This window comes from Euprymna scolopes, chromosome 5, assembly GCF_053919585.1.
Source record: "Euprymna scolopes isolate OS-2025 chromosome 5, ASM5391958v1, whole genome shotgun sequence".
NCBI lineage: Eukaryota > Metazoa > Mollusca > Cephalopoda > Sepiida > Sepiolidae > Euprymna > Euprymna scolopes.
In genome coordinates, this window is record NC_136486.1 from 91357299 (window position 1) to 91383636 (window position 26338).

The 26338-nt window shown below is 34.3% G+C and overlaps 1 protein-coding gene across 1 annotated transcript in view; it reads right to left on the reverse strand.

The window, feature by feature from the left end:
- The window catches only part of LOC145276924 (uncharacterized), a 384754-nt gene that overhangs the window by 194509 nt on the left and 163907 nt on the right, over positions 1-26338 (reverse strand). Inside the window, exons 2-3 of the mRNA XM_080128397.1 lie at positions 24128-24279; positions 17295-17918 (exon numbers count right to left, since the gene is read on the reverse strand). Of these exons, the coding sequence (XP_079984523.1) occupies positions 17295-17918; positions 24128-24255 (752 nt within the window). The 5' untranslated portion in view covers positions 24256-24279. The remainder of the gene's footprint in view (positions 1-17294; positions 17919-24127; positions 24280-26338) is intronic.

Consider the following 26338-nt stretch of genomic DNA (forward strand, 5'->3'; position numbering starts at 1 on the left):
AACAAAAAAATGTAAAGCACCACTGACTAAAACCGGATAGCAAGATATACTGATAACACCGTTGCTTTTTCTGAGCGCGAAATCTATCTACAAATAAAACTCACAGACAGGATCTTGTATATATGTGTGTTTGATTTCCTTATAATTAACTTTGAGCAAAATATAAATGCACTTTGTTCTTTACTATGAAATTATATTTTTAAAATGCGTTAAAAAGATGTAAACAATACCAAAGTTTTGAATTATTCTACTGTAAATGTTTCATTTTACAACATGTAGCAACTCGGGCAACGCCGGTTAAATATAGTTGGCAGGTGATTATCTGATTGTACGTCCCTCTATTCGAACTATTACAAAATCTACCAAATTTCAATTAGAAAGACTGTAAAGCCTTTGGGATAATAATCCTTTAGCCATTTCATTTCCTGCTAGAATGGATACGCCCAGCAGGATTTAACAAGTTTATCTATTCCGGTATCACTTACAGGCGTGCTTTTAATAAGGCTGTCATAAAATTAGCATAATATGGTCAGGCCAAATGTTATTTCGGGATTTAAACTGGTTGCCAATAAATTCTAGCACCTTTACAATATCACCACATTTTCTATCATCTTGTATATAATAAAGGAGACGAAACTACTGTAGATTGACAACAACAGGTGGCACATAAAAAATTACTACGTTTACGTCATTAGCAATTACGTTATCTACATATAGCCCGCAATTAGATACAAATTATTTCGTAATATTAAAAAATTACATTTAGTCCGAGGAGCGCCATAACCATCATCATTCTAAACTATCAAGTTACGGACCGATAAGATAAACAGTATGTTACACCGCAAATATACGCCCCGTTAAGTAAGGATACGTAAACAATTTAGTGAGGACAAAACAACTTATATTAATTTAGTCCTTAATACAACATACGTCTATTTGGCGTTAATTTGGCTGACGTGACCTTCTTTGACCTCAAGTCGCAGATTAACAAAAAAAAAAGAACCAAAAAATGGGTTACCAAAGAAAATAACGAACAAACAGACAAACAAGGAAAAAAACACAACGAAATAGGGGTCACATTTTGAACTAGATACAAAGAAAAAAAAGACAATGATGGACAAAAGAATTCTAAAATGGAAAAATGCACACACACACGAAAAAAAAAACCATAAGAAATTAACTAGTTACAAACGGAAAAAAGAAAAGGACGTTACTAAACAAGCATTCAGGCAAGAAAAAAGGGATAGAACGAAGACTAAAAAAGAAAGAACGTACACACTCGCTCAAAATATAGAAGAAAGACAGAATATACTCAAAGTAGCAATATGTGTTAGCTTATAAAAATAAAATCGTAATATGTTTAAACAGTTTAAAAAAATGCGATATGCCGAAAAAAAAAACGAGATTAAATAAAATACCCCGTGTCGAGAAAAAGAAGAAAATGTTGAATGAAACGCAGTGGCAAATTATTATTGGCAACTGTCAATCAAAAAGATTGTTATGAAAATATTAAGAGCAAATAAGGGTTTCGCGTATTGTAAGTGTAACAAATTGTAATGTTGTAAAACCTGGCGTTTTTTGGAGGAAAACAATGGACAGTTTCTGCCAATGTGATTTTTCTTTTTTTCAGTTTGAATTGTGCTTTTGGAAGAATTTTTTGATAACTGGAAAATATATTGTTACTTTTATGTCAAGGAATGGAAATTGCGTCATGAAATTTGGATATGTATGTAGAATTTAAAAAAAAATGAATGTTTTTAAATTAAGAACAAGAAAAAAAACAAGCAAATGCCTGTATAATGTTGAAACGTAGGTTTAAAATAAGGCTAGTCAATCGAAAAGAGAACATGACTTGAAAATATCGGCGAAAAAGCGACCACTCCCTTAAGAAAAGTGCCCTGTTGAGCGTAAAGGAATTAATGCTTTTAGCTTATTTTTTGATATTTGCCGTCCAAAGAGTCAAGCTTCAAAACGATATGCGTATCGTGGAAATCCGTCGCCTCTATCGAATGTTTTAGGCATACATGCATACATACATACATACATACATACATACATACATACATACATACATACATACATTCATTTAAACAGACAGGTGAGATTTATATTATACTAGCGGAGGGTACCCGGCGTTGCCCGGGTGTTTCGAAGTGTGTGTGTGTGTGCTAAGTCTGGGGTGGGGAGTGTTAATCAAAACATAAGAATAAGCGAAGTAAATATTTTAAAACTTTAAAAAATCGAAAAAAACACACAAAAAAACTAACGTAAGGCAAACGAACGATGTTAAATGTAAAAATCGGAAAAAAAAGAAAACGCGAACGTTAAAACTTCTTTAAAAAATCTGAAAACTAAAAACTAAAAAAAAAAAAAACACTGGCTTAAATAACTCTGTTTCAATATTAAAATTTTAAAAATCGAAAAAAGAAGACATTCCACACCACGATTCGAACCCAAAACATTTAGATAATGATCTCGCGCTCTAAGCAACTGAGCTAAGACGACGTCGACGAAATTGTGTCGGTTTTTCAAATATTTAAAGTAAATCATGTTCCGACGTCGTATGGCGCATGCGTAGAAGCGAACTTGTCATGAGAGGTCGGTTTTTGCTGACTCCTCCCTGTAGAAAACTGATGATTTTAGGGTGAAGAAATTAATGTTTTTGGCCGATTTTTCGATATTTGTCGGGCGAAGGTTGGAACTTTAAAATGATACAGATCTCGTGAAAATCCGTGACCTGTTTCGAAAGTTTTTGCGATACATACAAACACACATACATACATACAAACATACAAACAAACATACATACACACATTTTCGCTTTTATATATATATAGTTTATGCTTTTTCAGAGAATATTAAAAAATTAACACCTATTCTGAGGATAACACTATATTCTAGTATTTCTTTGCGTCCATCTTGCTCGAATCAGTTGAAGTATGCAGCTAAACTTTAAGAGTTGATCTGGATCCATATGTGGAGTATGGTGAGGCATGTCTTGCTTTCTTTAATCCCGTTATAACAAAGTTGGCGTCTGTCAGTCGTAGGTGTCCTTTTTTCCTGAGATTCTCACAAATAACTCTACTGTTAAAGAGAAATTGACTCTGGAACTGTTTGATTTTATTCTCTTCAAGCGTTCTTTTTTTGAGTTCATAAATTATATCCATTGCTTTTTCTGATCCTTAAAAAATTGTTTTTCACTATTGCTCTAAAAACTGTTTCACGCGGGAGGCTATTCTCTATTTCTACTAATGCTATATCAAATCATCCAGTGTTTTCATATTCGGGCGGATAAATCTCTGTCCTATTTTCAGACTGTTGACAATGCAGAAATGCATCTGTGATTTGACTAGCTTCACTCTTTCCTCTTCCCTACAACCTTCATCTCACAGACGTGATGTTGCTAGTCTCAGTCTTTTCTATCGCCTTTGATTTCCCATTTATAAAACTCACTGTCTGTCTATCTGTCTATGTGTCTCCAATTTTTTCAAACTGTATGTTCTCTGAAACGGAAGTTCGCAGGGCTATGCGAAGCAGCTCAATGGTTGCATTTTTGTGTACCATTTTTTAAATAGTTTTTTTTTTTAGTTTAAATAGTTGCTAAGGGCTTAAAATAGTTGCTAAGGGCTAAACATAGTTGTTAAGAAGTCAAAATTGAAAGGAATTACAATTCGGCAAGCGTAAGTCGACTTAAACTGTACATTAATGTTGGTTTATTTTTAGGTATTGGCTCACGCGGTAACATCTCAGACTGGAAGACTAGAAATTTTGTTTTCGGTTTTTCTTGTAGCCGATAGCACACAAAGTCATATATATTTTTTACTTTTGACATCACGACCATATATTGGGTACAATATCATATGAATCTATCGAAAGAGAATTGACTTTGTAATAATATATACGAAATCTGGATAAATTCAAATGTTATATTTAAAACCTATGTTACGATCGATCAATTTCGGGCGTCCCGCCCCCCGATAGTAATAATAAAAATAAATTAACACCTAAGAAGGTGAATACGCTTTGTCCCTATTTAATTGGTAAGTGACATATATTTCTGGTTGTCTATTTTTTGCTAGTCTGACTAATATTTCTCTGAGATGCACGCCATTGTCGACAAAAAATGCAACTGATTTGAGTTCAATGGCGCTGCGCATTCTTTTTTCTTTAACTGATCTTATTCCTATGATCGAATGCATCGATAAAAATCAGCATATCAATCCGCTTGTTCGTATATCGCTTTCTTATGCAAAGTTGCCTCACCTACTCCTACCTTCTTGAAGCGCGTATCGATCGAAAATGCTGCTTTAACTAAACGCACATCCATTAACGATTCTAATTCTACGAGGAAATCTGTTCCAATCAATAACAGAAAAAAAGGATCTAACGCTAAAAATTCGATAAAGTTCGAATATATTAGCAAAAATCAATATTTACAGAAGCAAAAAAAAATGTATTTTTTCTACTTTAAGAGCACCGACTTTGCAAAATGTAATATTCGAAGTAATGGATTCAACAGAAATTAAAATATCTCTATAAAGAATATGGCTCTTGATCATACTGTTAATAGCTACAACAGATATACATATTAATACGCGATAGGATTTCTAGGCCTCTTTAAATATACATAGCTAAACTCTTAAGTGTTTAATTCAGCGAATATGTCGGTTTATAGACAATTTAAGCGATGGCTTGACATTACGAAGTGCCATTCTGATCTACATATATTTTACGTATATAGTATTGGTAGTAAGATTATTGACCTTATTAGCTTTTTCTTTTCTGATCGAAGCTTACCCATGCTTCCGTTCAGTCTTGAAAGACAACGGATACCCCTTAGGGGCAGTAGTGCCTGTAATCGTAAGGCACGGGTTGCGCAATCTCCAACCACACCTCTCCTGAATCGGCACTGTTTGAGTCCAGGTCATCCATTTAGTACTGCCCAGGTTCAACGTTGCTTAACTTCGGTGATCCAGCGGGAACCGGTGTGTCAACGTGATTATGCCGTATCAGCTTACAGGTAATTCTAGATGGCGCCTTTTGTCTTTTCGTGTCAATGCTGGTGTTCCTCCGGGCTTATTATGGGCCCAACATTGTTTCAATGTTCTTCCAGGGAATATTATTAAGAACAGTAAAAACTATATTGAAGTCTATAGAGTTTGGACTGTTTTTGCGTCGGTAACGTTGCTTCTGTCAGGCTGTGGTTTGAATCTTTGTGGTTCTGCTGGATTCATCCTTTCAGGCAGTATATTCTTCTCTTAAGAAGGGTCCAGATCATTACTAATCGCTTGAAGCATTCCTATCAGGGGCTACTCAAACATCTTTTGGGTTTGAGTGCATAAATGTACTCTGGCGTTTTTATCTACACCTGTTTTACAGTCACATCGACTCGCAGTATGAGGGAGGTAAATACAAACTCTTCAACAATAAATGACACTCGTAATCCTACACAATTTACTGACTCATTCACCATTTTCACATGAAGCTGAACTCTTTCAAGAGAAGAGGTTATTAATATAAGTGATATTTTCTAAATCGCTTATGTTTAATTACATAAATAAAACTGGAATTGTTTTGTTTCACAAAGAGAATATATAATTATATCATATATCAATTGTTTCGTTCTGACTCAGACTTATTTGTTTCTTGCTGGACTATTTTCAAAAACACTAATGACTGGTAGATAAATAACATTCTAAAAACACCGGATCAATATTTCCGTCGTTAATAATGTAGCAACAATGCATAGATTAGTGTATTCTCATCAATAAAATTACATCACTAGATTATTAGTTAGTATATCGCGTGGTGTGGTCTTGATATTTTGAGTAAATCTAACATGTAAAATTATCTTGTCGAATGCTAAAGGTCATCTCCACATAGTATATAAGCTGAAACATCAATCTTTGTTTCTGACTAGCCAATTTTCATTCGCCATTGTTGGACCATGTTATTACGTGCTTTCTTTATCTGTAAGAATATCCTGCAAAACATGTAGCATTTAATGTAGCACATGAAGAGGTTTAAATAGCAACTCAGATGTAAAGTTGTCTTATCGAATTTTGACAGTTAGGCCTCTATTATTTGTTGCTTCTGACTAGCATATTTGTATTTTTTATTGTTTTACTGTTGTGTGTCAACAACGTGGTTAACACGGTACTAGTTTGAACCAACTTGCTTGTGTTCAAGTGCAGAGAGGTTAAAAGGCTATTGGTGACATATATCAAACTCGTTGACTTGGATCAACGAACGCACTAGATCGAGAGATTAACAAGAGGTCACGAGATAGGTCAGTGCATGTTCAGTGCAAGTTGCAAGAGACACACGTGAGAGTTGTTAGTCTGCCAGTCAATCAGAACAGGAGATTCACGTAGATTTTGAAAATCTGATTCCGAAAAAATAGAAGTTTTCTTGTGGGCGTGACGAGATGGGAGAATATGACAACTAAACCGATAGCAAAATTCCCATACTCCTTCATAGGATGACTCAGAGAAACAGGAACGCTACTTCGACCGTAAGAAATTTAATAAAGATCTAATTGCCCAGATAAAAGAGATTTGCGTCTGTTGCTATGCATAAGAGAGCTTTTCTTTGATGGACGCTGAACCTCGGGACACAAACCACCCGAGGACACAATTAAGTGATACGAAAGAGGATATAAAAGCTACATTCTGCATCGTTTTTATAATCCCCTCAAAAGAGCTATGTGTCGTAAAAGTGAACATTGACAAGTAACATAAACGGACTTTCACAGTCAGACACAAATAGTGCTGAAAACAATTTTTTGCTTCAGACTATGGACTTTTTATTTGTTATTTCGTACCATGTCTTCAGTAAAAATATTCCCCTAAACGTGCTGCATTTAATGTAGCGCATTCAAGGATTCAAATATTATCGCAACATTGAAAGTCACCTTTTCGGATGTTAAAAGTCAGCCCCCTAATAATATTTAAGCTAACAAATCTAACCTTGCTTATGACTATCTAATTTGCATTGTCGTATCGGGTCATTAAATTTTCCTTTTTTGTAAGCACATGCTTACAGAAAAGGAAAATGTGATAATACGGTACAACACGTAGCAGTTTTAATACAAAGCATATAAAGACGTCATAAAATCATCTGAGATAGAAAATTGCCACGTCAGATGGATATTCACTGTTAGACGCAAATGCAAGTTAAGCTGACAAATCAGCATTTACTTATCCAATTTTCACTTGTTATTGTTGCACCCTGTTATTTAAAATAATAGTATGCCTCGTTACAATGTATTTTCAAAAATACTTCTAGTCGGTTCATACAATTGCTAATAAAAATATTGTGAGATACTCACCTAAAAATAAAAATCAACATGGAGATAACTTATCTTTCAGATTGAAGAATATAATAGTAATTGTCTACCTTATGTACAAACAAAAAAGTTTAAACTAAAATGACTTCAATGCGAAGTTAGATATAATTTAAATGATTACATTTCTATAACAGGATATAAAGCATAAAAAAGACTGGTGTATAACAATAATACAAATATTAACGGGACAAAACGGTTTGCATGATAGTTACGTGCCTTGAATTTTAGAAATTTCACGAGTAGTAACTAAAATCCAGACAAAATAAAATACATATTTAATACAAGTATTTTGTACATCTACAAGGTCGCCATCCACCTATATATGAGGTATTGTTGCCATATTTAGATTGATACATCTAATACTATCAATTCTCTATCAGACAGTGTTCAAAACTGAATCGCCCACCTGATAAATCCCGCTCTGCCAACCAAACTTTTACTCCTGTACCATCGACGAAATGTTGCATCCTTGTGCCTATTTTACACGTATTTTAATGGAAGGTGCTCCGACAAAATTCCAGCTCTTCTGTCCCCTCTACGTAAATACCTCCGACAAACAGCAAAATATCAACACTACACAGTAGAGATATTTCGATGCCGGATAGCCTTTTACACTAATACAATAATAGCCTTTTACACTAATACAATAATAGCCTTTTACACTAATACAATAATAGCCTTTTACACTAATACAGTAATAGCCTTTTACACTAATACACTAATAGTTTCTTTCCTCGAACTTCTATAATAAATTCTGTCTCCTATTAATTGGCATATATTGTTCCGTTGTGTTTGTATGTGGATATGTTCCATAATGACGTACATGTTGATTAATAGGGTTTATATTTTATCTGTATATTAATGTACATGTAAATATGTGTATGTATATACGTCCTATCATTTAGTTGATTGTCTAGTGTTTATATTTTAACATTCGTGCAACAGTGCTAACAGGAAGCGATTGACGTGGACGTATCGAAACAGTTGTAGACAAACAGTTCTTTTTAACAGCTGTAAATAACACAAGACATACATGGATTATATATGAACATTTATTTTCATGATTCCGGCCGCCATCTTCAGAGATTACAACGTCTTCATATCTTGGCTTCCTGAGAAAACGCCGCTCCCCGCGTCATAGAGAGACCAACCCCCTCTTGAATCATCCGTTCTCTCTGATGTTCAGCTAACACTCCGAATCTCCCCAAATGTGCATACCATCCCGTTTCTTAAACTCCAACTGCTGACGTTACATAAAACTGATTATTTGTTTATCCAAATCAAAAATTAGGTTTTCCTGTATTTTCCAAAATCACATTCGTCTTGTAGTTGTTTTTTTATTGCAGATGTCAATCACTTTTTTCGCAATCTGATTGTTTATTTTTATAATCATAATAATCGACCCAGCAACCCGTTGTCGCTGAAATCAATTATTATAAATAATAAAAAATGTTTTGACCCTTGGCCCTGCCTTCCACTGTTATCACAGATAATACGCTACGATCACAGTCAAAGGGTCACAACAGTACAATATAATTTGTCGATATATTTTGTATGGTGAAATTAGCTACATATTTATTTGTATCGCGTGTGTGTTTGTAAACATATGTTTCTTTTAATTCTTGTTCCCTAGAAATAAATAAATACAAATATGACAACGTTTTAACCTTTTATCTTACCGTTTTAATATTGCGAATAAGGAATAAGTTGTTTACCTGGAAATTGGCCAGGGTATTTCGATGCAATATTGTCCATTATAAACTCTAACAATCTTATTCAAGTTCGTTTCTATTCCCACTTATTCTTTCATCTATTTTTTCTCGCTCTCTTTATACTTTGTTTAACAGTTCCGAACTGAATATTTATTTTCAGAATTATTGCTAAAATATAAATACCATATATGGAATAGCAATTAGTTAATTATGTATTAAACTATCTATTACATAATATATTACTTTTTACCTGTTTCGAATTATTTTATAATATCTTTTTAAAAAATTGATAAAACTATTCTATCTATGAAAGTGAGGGCATGTGTGTTATAATAAGTCTTAACCTATATACTTAACGAATTTTAGATTTACAGGCTCGAAATTTGATATATTTGGGTAGTCGGGCACGTGGAAAACTTTTAAATGGGGTTTTATCTGGAGAAGGGTTTGCTAAAGGGGTCAAAATTGATAAATTGGTACTTGGGAGTCATCGGATTTATATCTCTCTATCAACTGTTTCATGACTGCGTATGCGCGAACCGTTTACATCACAGCTTACTTATGTTAAGAATAAATATGTTTGATAACACTTTTTTAAATTGTAGCAAGCTGGCCTAATGGTTATCGTATCTGCCTCACTGTCTTTAGGTTTTGGTTTCGATCTCAGCTCGAGTATTTTTACTTACAAGAATACAAGAAGTGAACAATTTAAAGAAACATTATTCTCGTATGCACATGTCTCAGTTTCTTTCCGTTTTTTACTTCATTTCACCAGGAAACGCTCGGTACAACTGCTAGTATATATATATATATATATATATATATATTTGTACTTGTACTTTTAGCAGCTATAATCCTAGTTGGATGGAGCCGACTTCACCTTGAGCACTAACTGAATCTCAAATTATAGCAGACCACTTTCCCCGATACTGAGCCAGGTTGCAAGAAATAGCTTACTACCCCCGATTCCAACGCCGAAAACTAACTACTTGTGGGTCCAATAGTATCGCCAGATCGTCCTTAATTGTAATTGCCAAGGTCAAAGACGAGAAAAAAAGGATCTGGCGAATTAGCTCGATGAGCTGCATGTCCAAACTACCGGAGACGTCGGTAAAAAAGAACGGACGATAGGATGCGAAGTTTTAGTCTTCCGTGGAATATAGAAACCAGAAAACGATTTCCATGACGGCAAATCAGAATGTTGCGAAAACAGTCATTACCGAAGATTCCAGTTTGTGCAGACTTGCCGCTCTCATAGGCCACGTCATTGTCAGATAGGTGCATCCCTTTGTGTCCAAGTGTATTTCTTTTCAGATCATAGACCGGTTAAGACAGGAAAATGTTGACCGTGCTGCTCCTATTCACCATCCAATCTCAGCCGCTGTCTTCTAGTCGACGTGATAGTAGAGCCAAGATAGACAAGGAATGCACAATATGTGAATTCTGTCCAGTGTAAGCGGCTGCCAGGTACGCTAGTCAATCAGCGAGAACATAACCTATTTTTGGAGGCAATTACTACGCATCCCTAATCTGAGAGAAACAGTCTCCACTTGGTTGAGCACAGCTCGCATCTTGCAAGTTGATCCAAGCAAGACGATATATCATGCGTAAGAAAGTTCAAATACGGCACATTTCGCCCAACTGCAACTCCGTTGTCGCTTTGAAAAGCTTCGTTGAGGATATAATCGATCGCATATTTGAAAAGAGTGAGAAAGAAAGTACAGCTCTATAGAACGCCTCACTACACCTCAAATGCGTCTGACTCTTCGTTGTAGGTCCGTACACGAGCCCTCCTAGACTGAAAGTCGCTTTCAACAATCCCCCAAAATTTTGTGTGCATACCATTTGCCTGTATCATCTGCCAGAAGAACCTCGAAGGCAGCTGCGAAGTCAATAAATCAGAGGCCTTGGGTTGCTGACACGACCAATAATTTACAAGGATGCGCCGAAGGTTGAAGATCTGATCGGTACAACGCGTCTGATCGAAAACCGCATGAGAAAGTCGTATACGTGAAATCACGGAATCAACTTTGGAATCAACGTAGCAGGAGAACTGCAAAACCTTTGCAACAATATCAACGAGTAATTTGAGTAGATTTCCCTGTAACCCAGTAAGAGGGCACGAAGACTCGTAGAATCCACAGGCAAGCACATCAGACAGAATTTTTTTTAGTAGAGTTTAATTCCAAGAATTTCAAATCTATGGAACACATTATTACTTGACTGGTTCTCTACAGACTGAATCATGCTGATTTCCAAATTTTATACCAACAAATATTTGTCATAAACTGTCCCCGTAAGTATATAAAGTTTGTTCATTAACGTCATAATTGTAAATCCTCTGATCATATTCTTCATCATTTAACCGTAAATCAATAGTTATCTCGGAGTGAGTTTCAGCCTTGGTAAGTAGGTTCTCATTAGCTAAAAATGAGTCATAATTTTCTATTAGAAAATTTCTTTTATGTTACGGTAAAAAGAGTCTTTGTTGCGAATGTTTTGCAAGGATAAATGTAATCAATTTACAGAAAAATCTTATTGTTTTCCATCTGTGCTTTTTAAAAATGTTTTATCAGCTTTAAAACAGCGTCACCTATTTGGCACCAGTATGCTTCATTTCATTCCAACTTTTATCAACGAATTCGTATGTGCCGTGAGTAGCACAGATACAAATATTGATTTTTAAAAATAATATAACTTGGTTTCGTTACGATAAATTCTTTTTTCAAACCAGTATCAAATAAGCTGAATGAACGGAAGCCCAGTGTGATATTTGCATAACAGTGAACACCTGCTGTTATTTTAAATGAATGCGCTTGTCGCGTTTAATCAAATATCCGAAGTTCTTATGGCAAGAGAAGTTGAAATCAGAACCACTCATCTAATTGGGTTTTTATTTTTTAGTAATTCTTTTCTGTTCTGGGGGTTGTCAATTTAATTTCAAGTCATACCCGTTTGTTCCTGTTTGCACATAGCGTTTTCTTTATTTTCTATTTTTGTTTACAAAAATTTAAAAGTGTCCATTGAACTGATTTTTCCTTCTTCACATTATTTGGTTCCGAAGCAAGCTTAACACCTACACAAATTATAAGCAAGAACATAAGTCAATTGTTATATAATATATTTCCGCCAGACAGCGTAAAGATGCGTCAAATCCTTATCTGGCCTTTACTTCTCTAGATTGTATAATGTATTCATGAAGTTATGCCATGAAAAGTTGATAACGTGAAGACTATCAAATTATTTATTGAAATTAACCATGGTGGTTATTGTTATGAAACGCATTAGATCCATCGTATTGGAATAATTGGAAGGAAGTTGGAATTTCGGAAAAAATATTGACCATGTACGATCTGTTCAAGATCAAGGTTAAACGTCAAGGTCAAGATCGTATAAGACGCAGAATTCCACTGACTACACTTTGAGCTAGATAGCAAATCAATACGACAAAGAGCAGTTATTGTCAACGTGTTAATTTCGCTTTTACCATCATCTCAACTTTGCTATTTTACCTAGATATTTCAAAATTAAATAAAATTTAAATTGCCAAGGTTTGGTGACGATTACTAAAACGATGCGAACACTAAGGAGTACGCAAAAACAAACGTTTACAAACTCAACTGAAAACATGACATCCATGACGGAGATAATCAATATACTCTGAAAATAATTTATAACGAACTAGCAGGGAAACCCGACGTTGTCCGGGATTGAACGAGGACCAACAAATGGGTCACCCTCCTATATTTTCATTGTCATCAAAATCGGCGAAATCGCCTATTTTTTATCAAATAGATTGATTACCTGTTCTAGTTAGTCACCACCACCTCACAGTATACCGGGTAGAAATTTTACATGCCTCTTCGCAGTAACTTGGTGCACAATACTTTGTAGTCTGCATTGTGCAGCATAGAATTTACTGTTGTATTTTGTAAACTTATCTATAAATAATGGCTTCACTTAAAATTTAAAATCCACAAGTCAAGCATCATGGTTCAATTGTGCTCTAAACAGAAACATTCATTTCGAACATGCCCCTGTTGTATAAAAGAACCAACTGTTGATTTTATGAAATTATTTTTACATAATCACTTTAATTAAAGTTAAACGAACACAAGTAAAGTATCATGCTACAATCGTGTTCTAAAAAGAAACATTCATTTCGAACACGCCCCGGTCTTATACAAATATGCAGCTGATTTTATAGCCTGGGCTTTCCTGCTTGTGGAGTGATAAAACTTCTCAAGTACACTTGTGATGTTAGGTTGTCGAAATCGGACTTCCTTCTTTAATCAGATATTTTTTTTAGATTATCTATTTTCGATACTTATCGGATGCATTCCAATACAAAACGCAATTAAGAACACCCCATACACATCAATTACTTTCGTGTGACATTTAAAAAAATCGGCCCAGTCGTTGCGCGCCATAGAGAACGAACTCACATATACAGAAAAAGTTTCTTCTACATTGGTTGATTTGCAATAAAAACAATGCGATCTAAACCAAGGGAGATAATACTGTCTGTCAAGGTAAACTACGTCAGTAAAAAGATCTTTGCTTTCATTATTTACCAAATACATGCTTTTTTAGGTTATAATATGTGCATTTACGGTCAACTTTTATAGTGACAATGTATTTGTATTTATAAGACACATTGATTGCTAATTAGTTATCTATGCCCTTTAAAAGCAACCGTTGGTTGGTTGATAAAGGTAATCCAATCATTGGTCCTTTAGGAGTTACGCAAGACAGCACATATAAATTCAAACATTTGGACTCCGGCATATTTTTCTTATTTACCACTCGAGGCATCAGTTGAGTGCATTGCGAGAGAAGCTTACAGAAGGCAGTCGCAAGGATCCAGTCCCCTTTTCCTGTGTTGCCACCCTGTATATCGATTAACTCCTTTGCTAAAGAAGCCACGAAATCCAAAGAAGCCAGTCGAATATATTTTCTTATTTACCACCCATGAGATCGATTGAATGCATTTCGACAGAAACCTGCAGAAGGTAGTCGCGTTACCAACCTAGGAATTGGTAGCCAATCCTAGAGAAGTGGAGTCGCAGTCTTTTTCTTTTTTACTACAGAAGACATCTTTTAATTGCCTTGTGACAGATGAAGTTGTGGGCAGTCAACCATTTTTTCCTCATTTATTACATGGCTCTAGATTGAATGCAGAGTGACAGAAACCCACATAAGGCAGCCACAATGATTCAATTCTCATTTTCTCTTTTAATATTCTAAATATTGTTTGACTGTAGTAACAAGTAATCAAACTCCCTTTATTCGCTGGATGGCAAGACTTCAAATTGTATAGCAAATAAATAACAAATACTTGCACGAATAATAAACCAGAAAATATAATAAACGCTCAAATCAATCTACCGGAGTTATAAAATAATGAAAAAAGCAGATAAAACCTTGCCTTACACCACATGGTAAATCACTCATATTTGTTAAAGGAAAAGATACTCATTTTTACTTTGCTGTTGTTCTCTACTTTCCGTCAATAAGGTATTGATGAACAAATAAACAAATCAATGGAAGTAAAAATGACCCCTGATGATGAAAACAACGTCCCTGCCGCTGGAACTTTGTTACTTTGTATAATTTTATCCGGTGACACTATATTCAGCAGCCTATTAGCCACAAGGTCTTTACCAGGTAGTAGACCTTTTACACAATAACACCGCTTTTAATATTTGAGGGTAAACCCCTCGGGTGTCTTAGCCCTTTGAATACGAACACGCATCAATATAGCTTTTATTAACATATAATAAAAATAATAAGCTTTTATTAACATATAATAAAAATTATAGCTTTTATTAACAGCAAACCACGTGGTTTAATGCGCTAATTCTAGTATGTATGTATTCTTTCTTAAGTCGAGGATCTACATGCTAGATAAAGATCAGCTATAAGGTACGTTAAAACTTTTAATACTATTTGCTACCGGTTCTGGCTCTTCACGTCTGTCACAAATGCATTAATTACGGGTAGACCTGTTCTATAAATTACCAGGTGGGTGACATGAATGGAAAATGTTGAACAGGCTAATCCGAATGACGTTTTTTAAAGTCAAAGTTTACAACATATTAAAACTATACTATTTCTAAAAAAACTACCAGTTTACAAACAATGCTTATAATGACTCATGATTTTGCCAATTGTGACGATTGTTACGTTTTTATTTAACTGATATATTTTGAAACGAAGACTAAAGACAGCTGAGAGATTTTAATATTCATTTTTGGAGATAAACATTTAACACATAAATGAGAGACTTGCATTCTCTTAACTCATCAATTAACTATCTTATTAACCTTAAAGAAGTAGACACACAGAACAGAGAGGGATATTTCACTCTTGGCGATTACCAAAGTTTTCCTTTTGTTATTAGAGCATTTTTGCAATCTGCCTCGCGCACGTCCCATAGACAAACCAACTGGCATCTAAGCTTTCTTGTGAACCTCGATCACCGTAATGCCGTTTATCCTCGATTTATGTTTTTTTTTTACTTTTACCTATTTAACCTCATATAACCTTACACGACATCTCTTTCGCTTGTTTGTGGTAATTGGTTTCACTTCGATTTGTATTTAGGACTCCTCTTGCCAAGATTAATACTAGTTGATGTACTCGCTATCAGACATAGGCCATCCATTATATAAACTTCAAGATTGCTTATTATACTTTCAGTTTGCATTAAATTACACACTGAGGTTAATATGCTGTATAAACAAATAAAACCAACCGAATTTCTTGTGTCAATCGATATAAATCAATATAGAACGTAAAGTATAAAAGTTTCGCGTTATATTCAGAATGTGTTCTTATCTAATTGACAATTTGCTTTCAGGAGGCACTAGACGTTTGATTGTAAGCCAAAATGTCTGCCACCAGAAAATGCATTTTCAAATGTTTGTGAATTCAACTAAGTTCGTTAGATGCACATATTTGCACTGCATCAGTGGGTAAAACACGATAACAATGGATAAAATCATATTAGACTTTCAATTTGTTTGCATAGATTGGATAAAGTTTTTGATAAATTCGTTGCGAATGTCTCTCTATCTATAAAGTCACATCATCCATTGGCTACACATATTGAATACATGAAATAACTAGAATCTTAACATCTCTTTTCTAATCCAATACATTTCGCTTGTTAAACATAATTCAATGTTGGAACGTTAGTTAAAAGAATACAATAACAAGCGGAGAAATCGGAATACAACTGGAACATGCTATTAATGTCAAAATAAAGCGACTTAAACCGAATATTGTTAAATATTTTTTGTATATTTTTACTTTAATTCATAAAAAAACAAGGCATATTGGCATGGGACAAGCTGTGTAGAGCTGTGACATATTTGTTCACATTACATTTAAATGTTTGTATCTTAACATGTAATAACATGTTGTATGTACGGCATAATTGCAGCGGTTCTCATTAGATTACCGAAGTTAAATGATGTTACAACTGGCCAGTTTCAGATGGGTAACTATTCTAGAATACTAGGCGCTGTATTATTTAAGTAATCGAGTGATTAAAACATGTTTTTAGAATGAAAATGGGTACTTATAAAGAATACGGGACATACTTAAATCATGACGTTTTTATTTACAAAACCAGTCTTAACATAGGGAGAGAGAGAGAGAGAAACGTTTTGTAACTATCCTACACTGTCATCTTACTATTTAATAATAAAAAAAGATACTGTGAAAAATTAATTTAACTTGAACATCTTACTTAAAAATAGTACGGCACATATAATCTGCATCAGTACATAATAAAGTATTTATTTAGCCAGCAAATCATTTCAAAGTAGAAAAGTCAACACAGAGAAGAGAGAGAGAGAGAGAGAGAGAGAGAGAGAGAGAGAGAGAGAGAGAGAGAGAGAGAGACTTATGTTTAATACATAGCTTAATTAGTAAAAAATTTAGACTACTTTTAGAACGAGTTATCCCGGTTTAGCAAATTCAGCCAAGCTACCTCCTACCAGAAATCTCTTCAAATTGAGAACACGTGACATCATGTCCGCTTCAGCGACTTCCGGTTCGCACAAGACAAGACATCATGAATCCATGAAGGCAAATAAAATAATTAAATACAAAAAATCAATATTGTTTTCACATAAAAATTGTAAAATTAAAAGAAAGACTTCTGGATGTTTGCATGTAATATCATCACGAAACAAAGAGCGACTGAAATAAATCGTTTTACTTACATGCGCCGCAAATGAGTGAGGGATGATGTGATGGAGAAGAATATTGTTAGAAACACCAAAATACAAACAACTATAAAGCCCCAATAATCCTCCACCGTGGCTTTCCGCAATAACACATGAGAGTTTCCTGTAATATTGCCGTGTGTGCTGTTTTCTTGAGACGAATGTTGTCCAGTCAATACGTAGCCAGTTGTAATCGTTGCTTCTTTTTTCTTACGTATATTTGTTTGGAAAAACTGTATTTTAACTTCATCGATAGTGTCAGATTCTGAGTGCGTTTTTTTATATTGAAATTGTATTTCTGGTTTTGATGTTGAGAGTTGTACAATCTTACTTATTTTCATCGGAGGAGATTCGAATGAGTAGCGGCTTAACTCAGTGCCGTTAGTTTCGGAGGGAAAAATCTTGAAAAATCTGTTGTGCAGAACCTCTCTAAAATTACCGTTGGAATTCTTTAGTGTATTTTTGTAAGAGTTATTTTTTGTGACTAACAAACTGAAGTCATGTTTTGCTTTTGGCGGCAAGAGTTTTGAAATGAAAACATTCTTTGTTCCGTGATCATTCCAGCTTATTCTGTCTCTTCGTTCCAGACGTCTATATTCGCAAGAAATCAATATTTTTAATCTGAAAAGAGTAAAAATGAATAGAATTTTATCTCTTTATAAATAACGAATCGGAACAATACGAAAGAATATATCCTTACTAAATATTTAAAATGATAAACGATTATTTGTATTATTTGGACTATTCGGACTGCTGGACTCACCTGAAGTATTATTTCCACAACACTAAGTCCCGGATGTAAGGATAAAGTACGAAGTAAAATTCAATTTTAAGTGACACTTCTGAAGATTTATTAAATCCACGGGGCTACTATGCTCTCGTTCTGTCAGTGCGGGCCTTACTAAGAATACAATTACGAATTATTTAAGACTTCTACATGGTCCCAACTGACGAGACGAGAGCATGAAAACCCCATTGATTAAATAAATTGTTCTTTTCCACATTTCATGCAAATTCCCAGGTCAGGCTCGGTAGAAAGATTCTCGAGTTCAACAAAATATATTAGGTTGTGTGTGTATATTGATATGTTCCATAATTACGTACATGTTGAATAGTGCGGTTTATATTTTTCTATATATTCATATACGTGTAAATGCGTGTATGTGTATACGTCGTATCATTTAGTTGATCGTCTAGTGTGTATATGTTACCATTTATGCAACAGTTCTAACAGGAAACGATTGACGTGAACGTATCGAAACAGTTGTAGACAAACAGTTCTTTTTAACAGCTGTAAACAACAACACATTCCCGGATCATATACGAACATTTATTTTCATGATTCCGGCCGGCATCTTAGTGATTACAACGACTTCACATTTTGGCTTCCTAAGAAAACGCCGCTCCACGTGTTCTCTTTGATGTTCAGCTAACGACTGACTATAATCTCCCCAAATCTACATATAATCACGTGTCTTAGACTCCAACCGCTGACGTAACATAAAACTGATTATTTGTTTAGCCAAACCAAAAATTATTATTCCTGTATTTTCCAAAATCTAATTTTTCTTGTAGTTGTTTATTATTTCAGCTGTCAATCACTTTTTCCCAATCTAATTGTTTATTTTTCTAATGATAATAATCGATCCAGTGACCCGCCGTCTCTCGAATTAAATAATAATAATAGTAATAATAATAATAATAATAATAATAATAATAATAATGTTTTGACCCTTGGCCCTACCTGCCATAGTTAACACAAATACTAGGCTATGATCACAGCCAAAGGGTCACAACATTACAAATACACCTAAAGAAGGTCGGTGGTTACCTCGGCCGAAACGTTGTGAGAATAATATTCAAGATGAGAATAATAGTCCGAATAATCAAAATAATACAGAAAAGAAAAAAAAAACTCGAATAATTTCACCAATACATTTTGCTAATAACAATATATTTAGTTCAATCATAAGAATCCTCGTGATATAAGGGCCGACCACTTAGAAAGTATTAACCATAGGCTCCAAATGAAAATGAATAAAATAGAACGTATATATATATATTCTTGAGCCAATGAGAAAAAATAAACTTATTTCCACTAAAAGTATGAGAACAATCAGGTATTTATTTAATACCAAGCCGCTGGGAGTCTTTCGCCCAGTGTATTAGAACATACGTTTCTTCTTAGTCAAGTAAGTCCTGATTACGAAAAGATAAGACAGCGTTTTGACGTTTCAACAACGTACTCTATTCGCGCCAAAACAAACGTTAACTGAAACAACGTGCGTGAAAATAATACACACAAACAGAACTGTACACAATATAGTCTACAACTCGCTGCATTTGTTTCAACCGTAATATTCTTTAGTCAACTCTATCAGCTATTGCACCCTTTATAATTTAACGTACTGGAGTTTGTCAATGAATGCATCTGTTTTAATTTATACAGATGACATTATTAATTAATTTAATGTACGTTGATTTCTCTAGATTAGCCTTATTATATGAACAACTAGCAGGGTTAATTCCGGCGTTGCCCGGCAAAAGTCAGTACCTCCATACTATTATATTTATTTTGTAATTTCCACAAGTAAATTTCAGTTAAAAACAGTAAAACGTTTTGTTAAAGTGCATTATTTGTTATTCATGTTATTTAGATTCTTCGGATTACTCTTCTCCAGTGTTATTTTTACAACGTTTCGATCGATGTAACCTCCGGCTTTCTTCAGGTGTATATTGTTGATCTCGGAATGTTTCTGTCGAACTCTGGAAGCTGGACGGAATTTTAAACGGAACCCTTTATTTACTTCACGGGAATAATATGCTCTCGTTCTGTCTGCCATGGCCGGATAGAGGTCCTAAGTAATTCGCAATTGTATTTTCGGTCGCCTACACTGAGAATTAAACCTTCAAACTTCAGGAAACTCATTTTACAATTGATTTTTTTTCTAAATACTCTAACCACTGCGACATTGCGCAATAACCCGTCTTTCAAACGTTGTAACCTCACGTGTGGTTCCCTCGTCAGATCGCCGTCTCCCAATGTCGTGTACCGTGGATTTTTCGTTCATGGCAGGATCGTCATTTTCTCGCTGGCGACTGTCGATGCGGATACACGCGTGGTTTCACAAAAGTACAAATATGATCAAAGAAAGGAAAAACACAAACGCCAACGTTCACATATAAATTGACTGTTGAACTTGTGAGTGTGCGTGTCTTCTCCCCGTTCTAGTGATGTTACATTCGTCTATCTCTGTTTCACAGTCAACTCTAAAAATTGTCCACGACCCTTTTTCACAGTCAACTCTATAACTGTTCAACTGTAGTCGTTATCAACTCTCAACCGTCGTCTAGCTCATCTAGATCTCAACTGCCTGTCTCCTCTGTCTTCGTCTCTCAGGTCACCCATCCCACCCTGGCTACCGGAAGCTGCCCTTCCCTGTTTTATCAGTAGGTTTCTATTGTTATTTTTTGCTATTTCCTATCTATTGTTGATTGTAGGATATTTCCGATTTCTTTGTTTATTCTAAGCTATTTCCTATCTATTGTTGCTTGTAGGATATTTCCGATTTCTTTGTTTATTTTAAGCTATTTCCCCTTCCTTTGTCTATTCCCTTCCTCTCAGCACTTAGTGCTCAAATCCACTACAGGTCCACTTTATAGTATCACAAAGGGCATTATTTCCCATTGCTCGCTTTAAGAGATAAAAAATAAACAATATAAAATAAGGTACAGAACTGAAATAAGGTCTTTCAACCCCCTCCCAAATGTACTTGTTGAAATATCTATGCAGAGAGACATTGTTTTTTTTTTAAATATAATTATCCACTGACACGTGTTTCGTCGTCTACGACTCATCAGAGTGACTGACTCTAGCGAGATTCGAAATGGCTGAATTTGAAACACGTGTCAGTGGATAATTATGTTTAAAACAAAAAACAATATCTATGCCACTTCCCATATGGTGGTACCAAATTGGTTAAAGGGACATTTATTCCCAACTCGTATTTAGGTAAAAATGCACTTTCGCAAATTATTGAATTTATTCAAAACGTATCGCATAAACAAAAACAAACAACATGTGTACAAAAGGACATAATATTTAAAATATTAAAAATCTAGAAAGCATATATTATAATGTTATTTTATAACCGCATTAATCGTAGACAACCAATTTCTCTTTGTCTGATTTGCGGGATAAATATTTTAAGATAATTCATATTTTTGAAGGTAGGATTTCATCTAACCCCACAAATGATGGAACACACATTAATATATATAACCATAATATATGCTATGAAAAATAATAAAATGAATTTCGCATAGACACAATGTTTTTAAGTAAACAAACGATGGAAAACAATCTATCATAGAAAAGAAAAATAACAATTAATAATTCGTAGAAAGAAATAAAAAAAATATTTTTGGTTTGTTTTGATTGCACATGATGAAATTTACTCAATATGATATGTTTTCTTTTTTTTTTTTTGCACAAAGCAACACTTTAAGAAAAAAAGTTGATACGGCACGGGAGTAAGTGTGTTGTACGAGTAATCCCCTTCCCTGTCCACTCTCTACTTATCTTCTTTTTAATTATCTATATCACTAGTTTCCTCCACTTATTATCATTCTGTTTTTACTGATATAATTTGTTAATTGTGATGGGTTTCTCTGCTAGTGTACACACACACACACACACACACACACACACACACACACACACACACACACATACACACATATATATATATATATATATATATATACACTGGGTCTCTTTTCTAGTGTACACACACACACAGATATATACACACCGGGTCTGTCTGTTAGTGCGCGCACACACACAGACACACAGACACACACAGACACACACACACACACACACACACACACACACACACACACACACACACACACACACACACACACATATATATACGCTTGGTGTCTCTGCTAGTGTATATACACATACACGCACACACATATATATATATATATGTGTGTGTGTGTGTGTGTGTGTTTGCATGAATGTGTGTACACTAGCAGAGAGACCCGGTGTATCCGGTATTAAATGAGAATCAAGAAATGTTCCATATTTCCAATACTTTTATCATCGAAGTTGGTGAAATCACCCAATTTTAACAACATGGAGTTATTGCTTGTTCATGTTAGGGATCCATTGTGGTGCACCGAGAGGACACCTCACACGCCTCTTCACAGTGACTTAGTCCACTATACATTGTAATCTACATTGCACACTATTGATTTTATAAAATTAATTTATATGGTGCTCTGAGTTAAAATTGAAAATGGAAACACAAAACCTACTGTTGATTTTATACGGCTGGCCTTTCTTCTTATACAGTAATGAAACTTTTCAAATGCACCCTTGAACTTAGGCTATATGACTTTGGTTAACATCGGGGTGTTACTTCTTTAATCTGATTTTTCGATTAATGATTTTCGATACTTATTCGAGGAATTTCAATAGAAAACCTCTCTAAGAACGTTCCCAGCCACAGAGAGTATATTCGTGTTAAGTGAAAAAAAATCGACCCAGCCGCTTCGGAATCCATAAGGAACTCTCTCTCTCTCTCTCACATATACACCCACTGCTGGAAAAATGGTGGGATCGTTCTACCGCTTCAGTAGATAGTTCAATTCTGATGTAATTCTCTACCTATGTAAAAGCCAGGTACGGCCAAGGATGGAATACTCTTGCCACATCTGGGCAAGAGCTGCTAGAAGCAGCTTATCCTGCCTTGGCAGAGTTCATAATAGTCTTCGTAGCTTAGTGGGGATGCCCTTTTCTCTTCACTGGAGCCTCTTTCCCACAGAAGAGACGTTTCGAGCCTATCCCTGCTTTATCATTATTTTCATGGCAAATGCTCAGCTGAGCTTCAATCTATGGTCTCCCTTCGCCAAACTTCCACGAAAATCACTCGTCTAACCAAAACCACACTCTTTATCTGTGCCTAAACCTAAATGTAGATTCCATAAACAAAACTTCTTTCTAGAACTGCACGCCTGTGAAACTCTCTTCCGATTGCTTGCTTTCCAGCTGGCTCTAATCTGATTGTCTAACGTAAAAAGGTTCTTGATGAACCGTCCTCCTAAGTAATCCAATTTACAAAATTCCCGCTACTTATGTTTTACTACGCTATAATCACGTTGACTAATATATACACACACACACACATTAACTGTTATCCTCGAGTGGCTTCCGGGCCTTGATAGATGTTAATCCATAAAATAAAATAAAAAATGTAGACAAGATCTGCATTCGGTATCTTTCGGACGTTGATCGTTTTGTCATTTAGGTCAGTATTTTGTCCAGAAATTAGAATACAACGTAGACTCGAAAAAACAAAAAAACAAAAAAAAAAAAACGACTACATTTTTTTATACATTTTTTTTAATACTTTTTTTTATACTTTTAATCCCTAACACAATTTTACTGTATCCAACGAGATAGCTAACGGGGCTAAAATTTTAAAAAACTTTCATGAAATATTTCATATCTTCCTTTTTAAACAACACCAAAAATCCAAATATTTATTAAAATATTTTAGCAACTGATGTTTTAAAACCAAAAGCTGTTGAAACAAGCTATACGTGAATTCTAAATGTGATCATATCTCACCGACACATTATATGCGATAATGCATATTTTGCGTATCACACCATCTACGCAACTATCTATATTGTAAAAAAAAAAGTACACAATTATCTATATTGTAAATAAAATAGAATAAAATAGAAAATAAGTAAGTATTTATTCCGAAGATAAAAAAAATGATCCCTACAGGAAATAGAAAGAGGTTACTTACGTTAAATCTGAATTTGTGTTTGTTGGGATCCAAATTATTTGTGGTTTGTCATGAGGTTGATAAAAGTCGGTAAAGTAAAATACAAAATCTTCAGAACTGCGAGTGAAGCAATCATTATCCAATTTCATAGATATTCGCAGAATATTCTTGGCCTGTAAAACAAAACCCAGAAATAAAACGGTGAAGCACGTCATATGTAAAAACTCTCATGCAATCTCTCTCTCTCTCTCTCTCTCTCTCTATATATATATATATATATATATATATATATATATATATATATATATATATATAAAAGTGTGTGTGTGTGTGTGTGTGTGTGTCTGTGTACATTTCCCTACACAATAACTCAATTTTAGGCCTACAATTTTATGCCTACAAATTCGAAATTTGATATACAGGGTACTGAGATTTGGAAAAATGGACGTGATTGGTTTCGGACAGAAATTTGCCGATTAAAGGGTCAAAGTTCAACGATTTGACCTTTGAGAACTCTATCAAACTCCTCCTACAATTTTGGGTTTAAACACGTGAAATTTTAGATATAGGTTCATTGGACATGGATCTAACTTAATAACTTGACTGGAGCCCTAAACAACAAATTGTAAGGGGTCATAATAGGGGTCAAAGTTAAAAAAATACCTTTTTTTGTTTTTTTTTTTGCTCAGCATACACCTCAAAACACCCGGGCAATGCCGGGCACCCATGCTAGTATATCTATAAAAGTGAACGTGTCTCTGTGTGTGAGTGTGTGTCCGTGTACATTTCCCTACGCAATACCTCTGTCAATTTTTAGTCTACAGACTCGAAATATGATATACAGAGTACTGAGATTTGGGAAAATCGATGTGATCGGTTTTTGGCCAGAAATTTGGCGATTAAGGGGTCAGCTCAACGATTTGACCTTTAAGAACTCTACCAAACTTCTCCGACAATTTTGGGTCTACGCACTTGAAATTTTAGATATAGGTTCCTTGGACATGGATCTAACTTGATTTGAACCCAAGACAATAAATTTTAAGGGGTTATAATAGGGGGCAAAGTTAAAAAAAAATTGACCTGTGCGGTCTGTTCCAAATTACTCAGACGATTTTTGGTCTAAATATTTGAAATTTTACATAAAGGGTATTCAGAGATAGGGCAAGCTTTTTCATCAGTTTGGGTCGAAAATTTTAGTTACCAATATATAAATGTATGTATGTATGTCTATTTGCATGTCTGCCTTAAACTTTCAATAGAGGCGACGGATTCTACCAAGATCAGTCTCGTTTTAAAGTTAGACATTTCATACGACAAATATCGAAAAATTGGTTAAAAACGTTAATATATTCCCCTTCAACTGGGCACTTTTCTACGGGGTGGCACTTTTTTCGTCGATATTTTTGAAAGTTATCCTTTCCTTTAGATTTTCTAGCCTTAATTTAAAAAAAATGTCGCTTCCGGTTTCGAGGTGGTCGTAACAGCATAAACGTTAGGTTTTTTACCCCGTTCTATTCCTCCTTTGCGTAGAGTTCTCAAAGGTCAAATAGTTTAACTTTGACCCCTAAATGGCCAAATTTCTTGCCAAAAACTGATCACACCGATTTTCTCAAATCTCAGTACTCTGTATACCAAACTTCGAGTCTGTAGACTAAAAATTGACAGAGTTATTGCGTAGAGAAATGTACACAGACACACACACAGACAAACACATAGACACACACAATATATATATATATATGTATATATATGCATATATTTATATATGTATATATGTATATATATTCGTATATATATTCGTATATATATATGTATATATATGTATGTATATATGTATATATATGTATATATGTATGTATATATGTATATATATATGCATATATATATATGTATATATATGTATATGCATATATGTATGTATATATATGTATATACATGTATATGTATATGCATATATATATATATTGGTATATATACATGTATATATATGTATATATGTATATATATATGTATATATATGTGTATATATATGTATATATAAAATATATATATGTATCTGTATATATATGTATATGTAATAATATGTATATATATATGTATATATATGTATGTATGTGTATATATATGTATATATATGTATACATATGTATACATATGTATATATATGTTTATATATGTATATATATGTATATATATGTATCTGTATACATATATGCATATATATGTGTATAT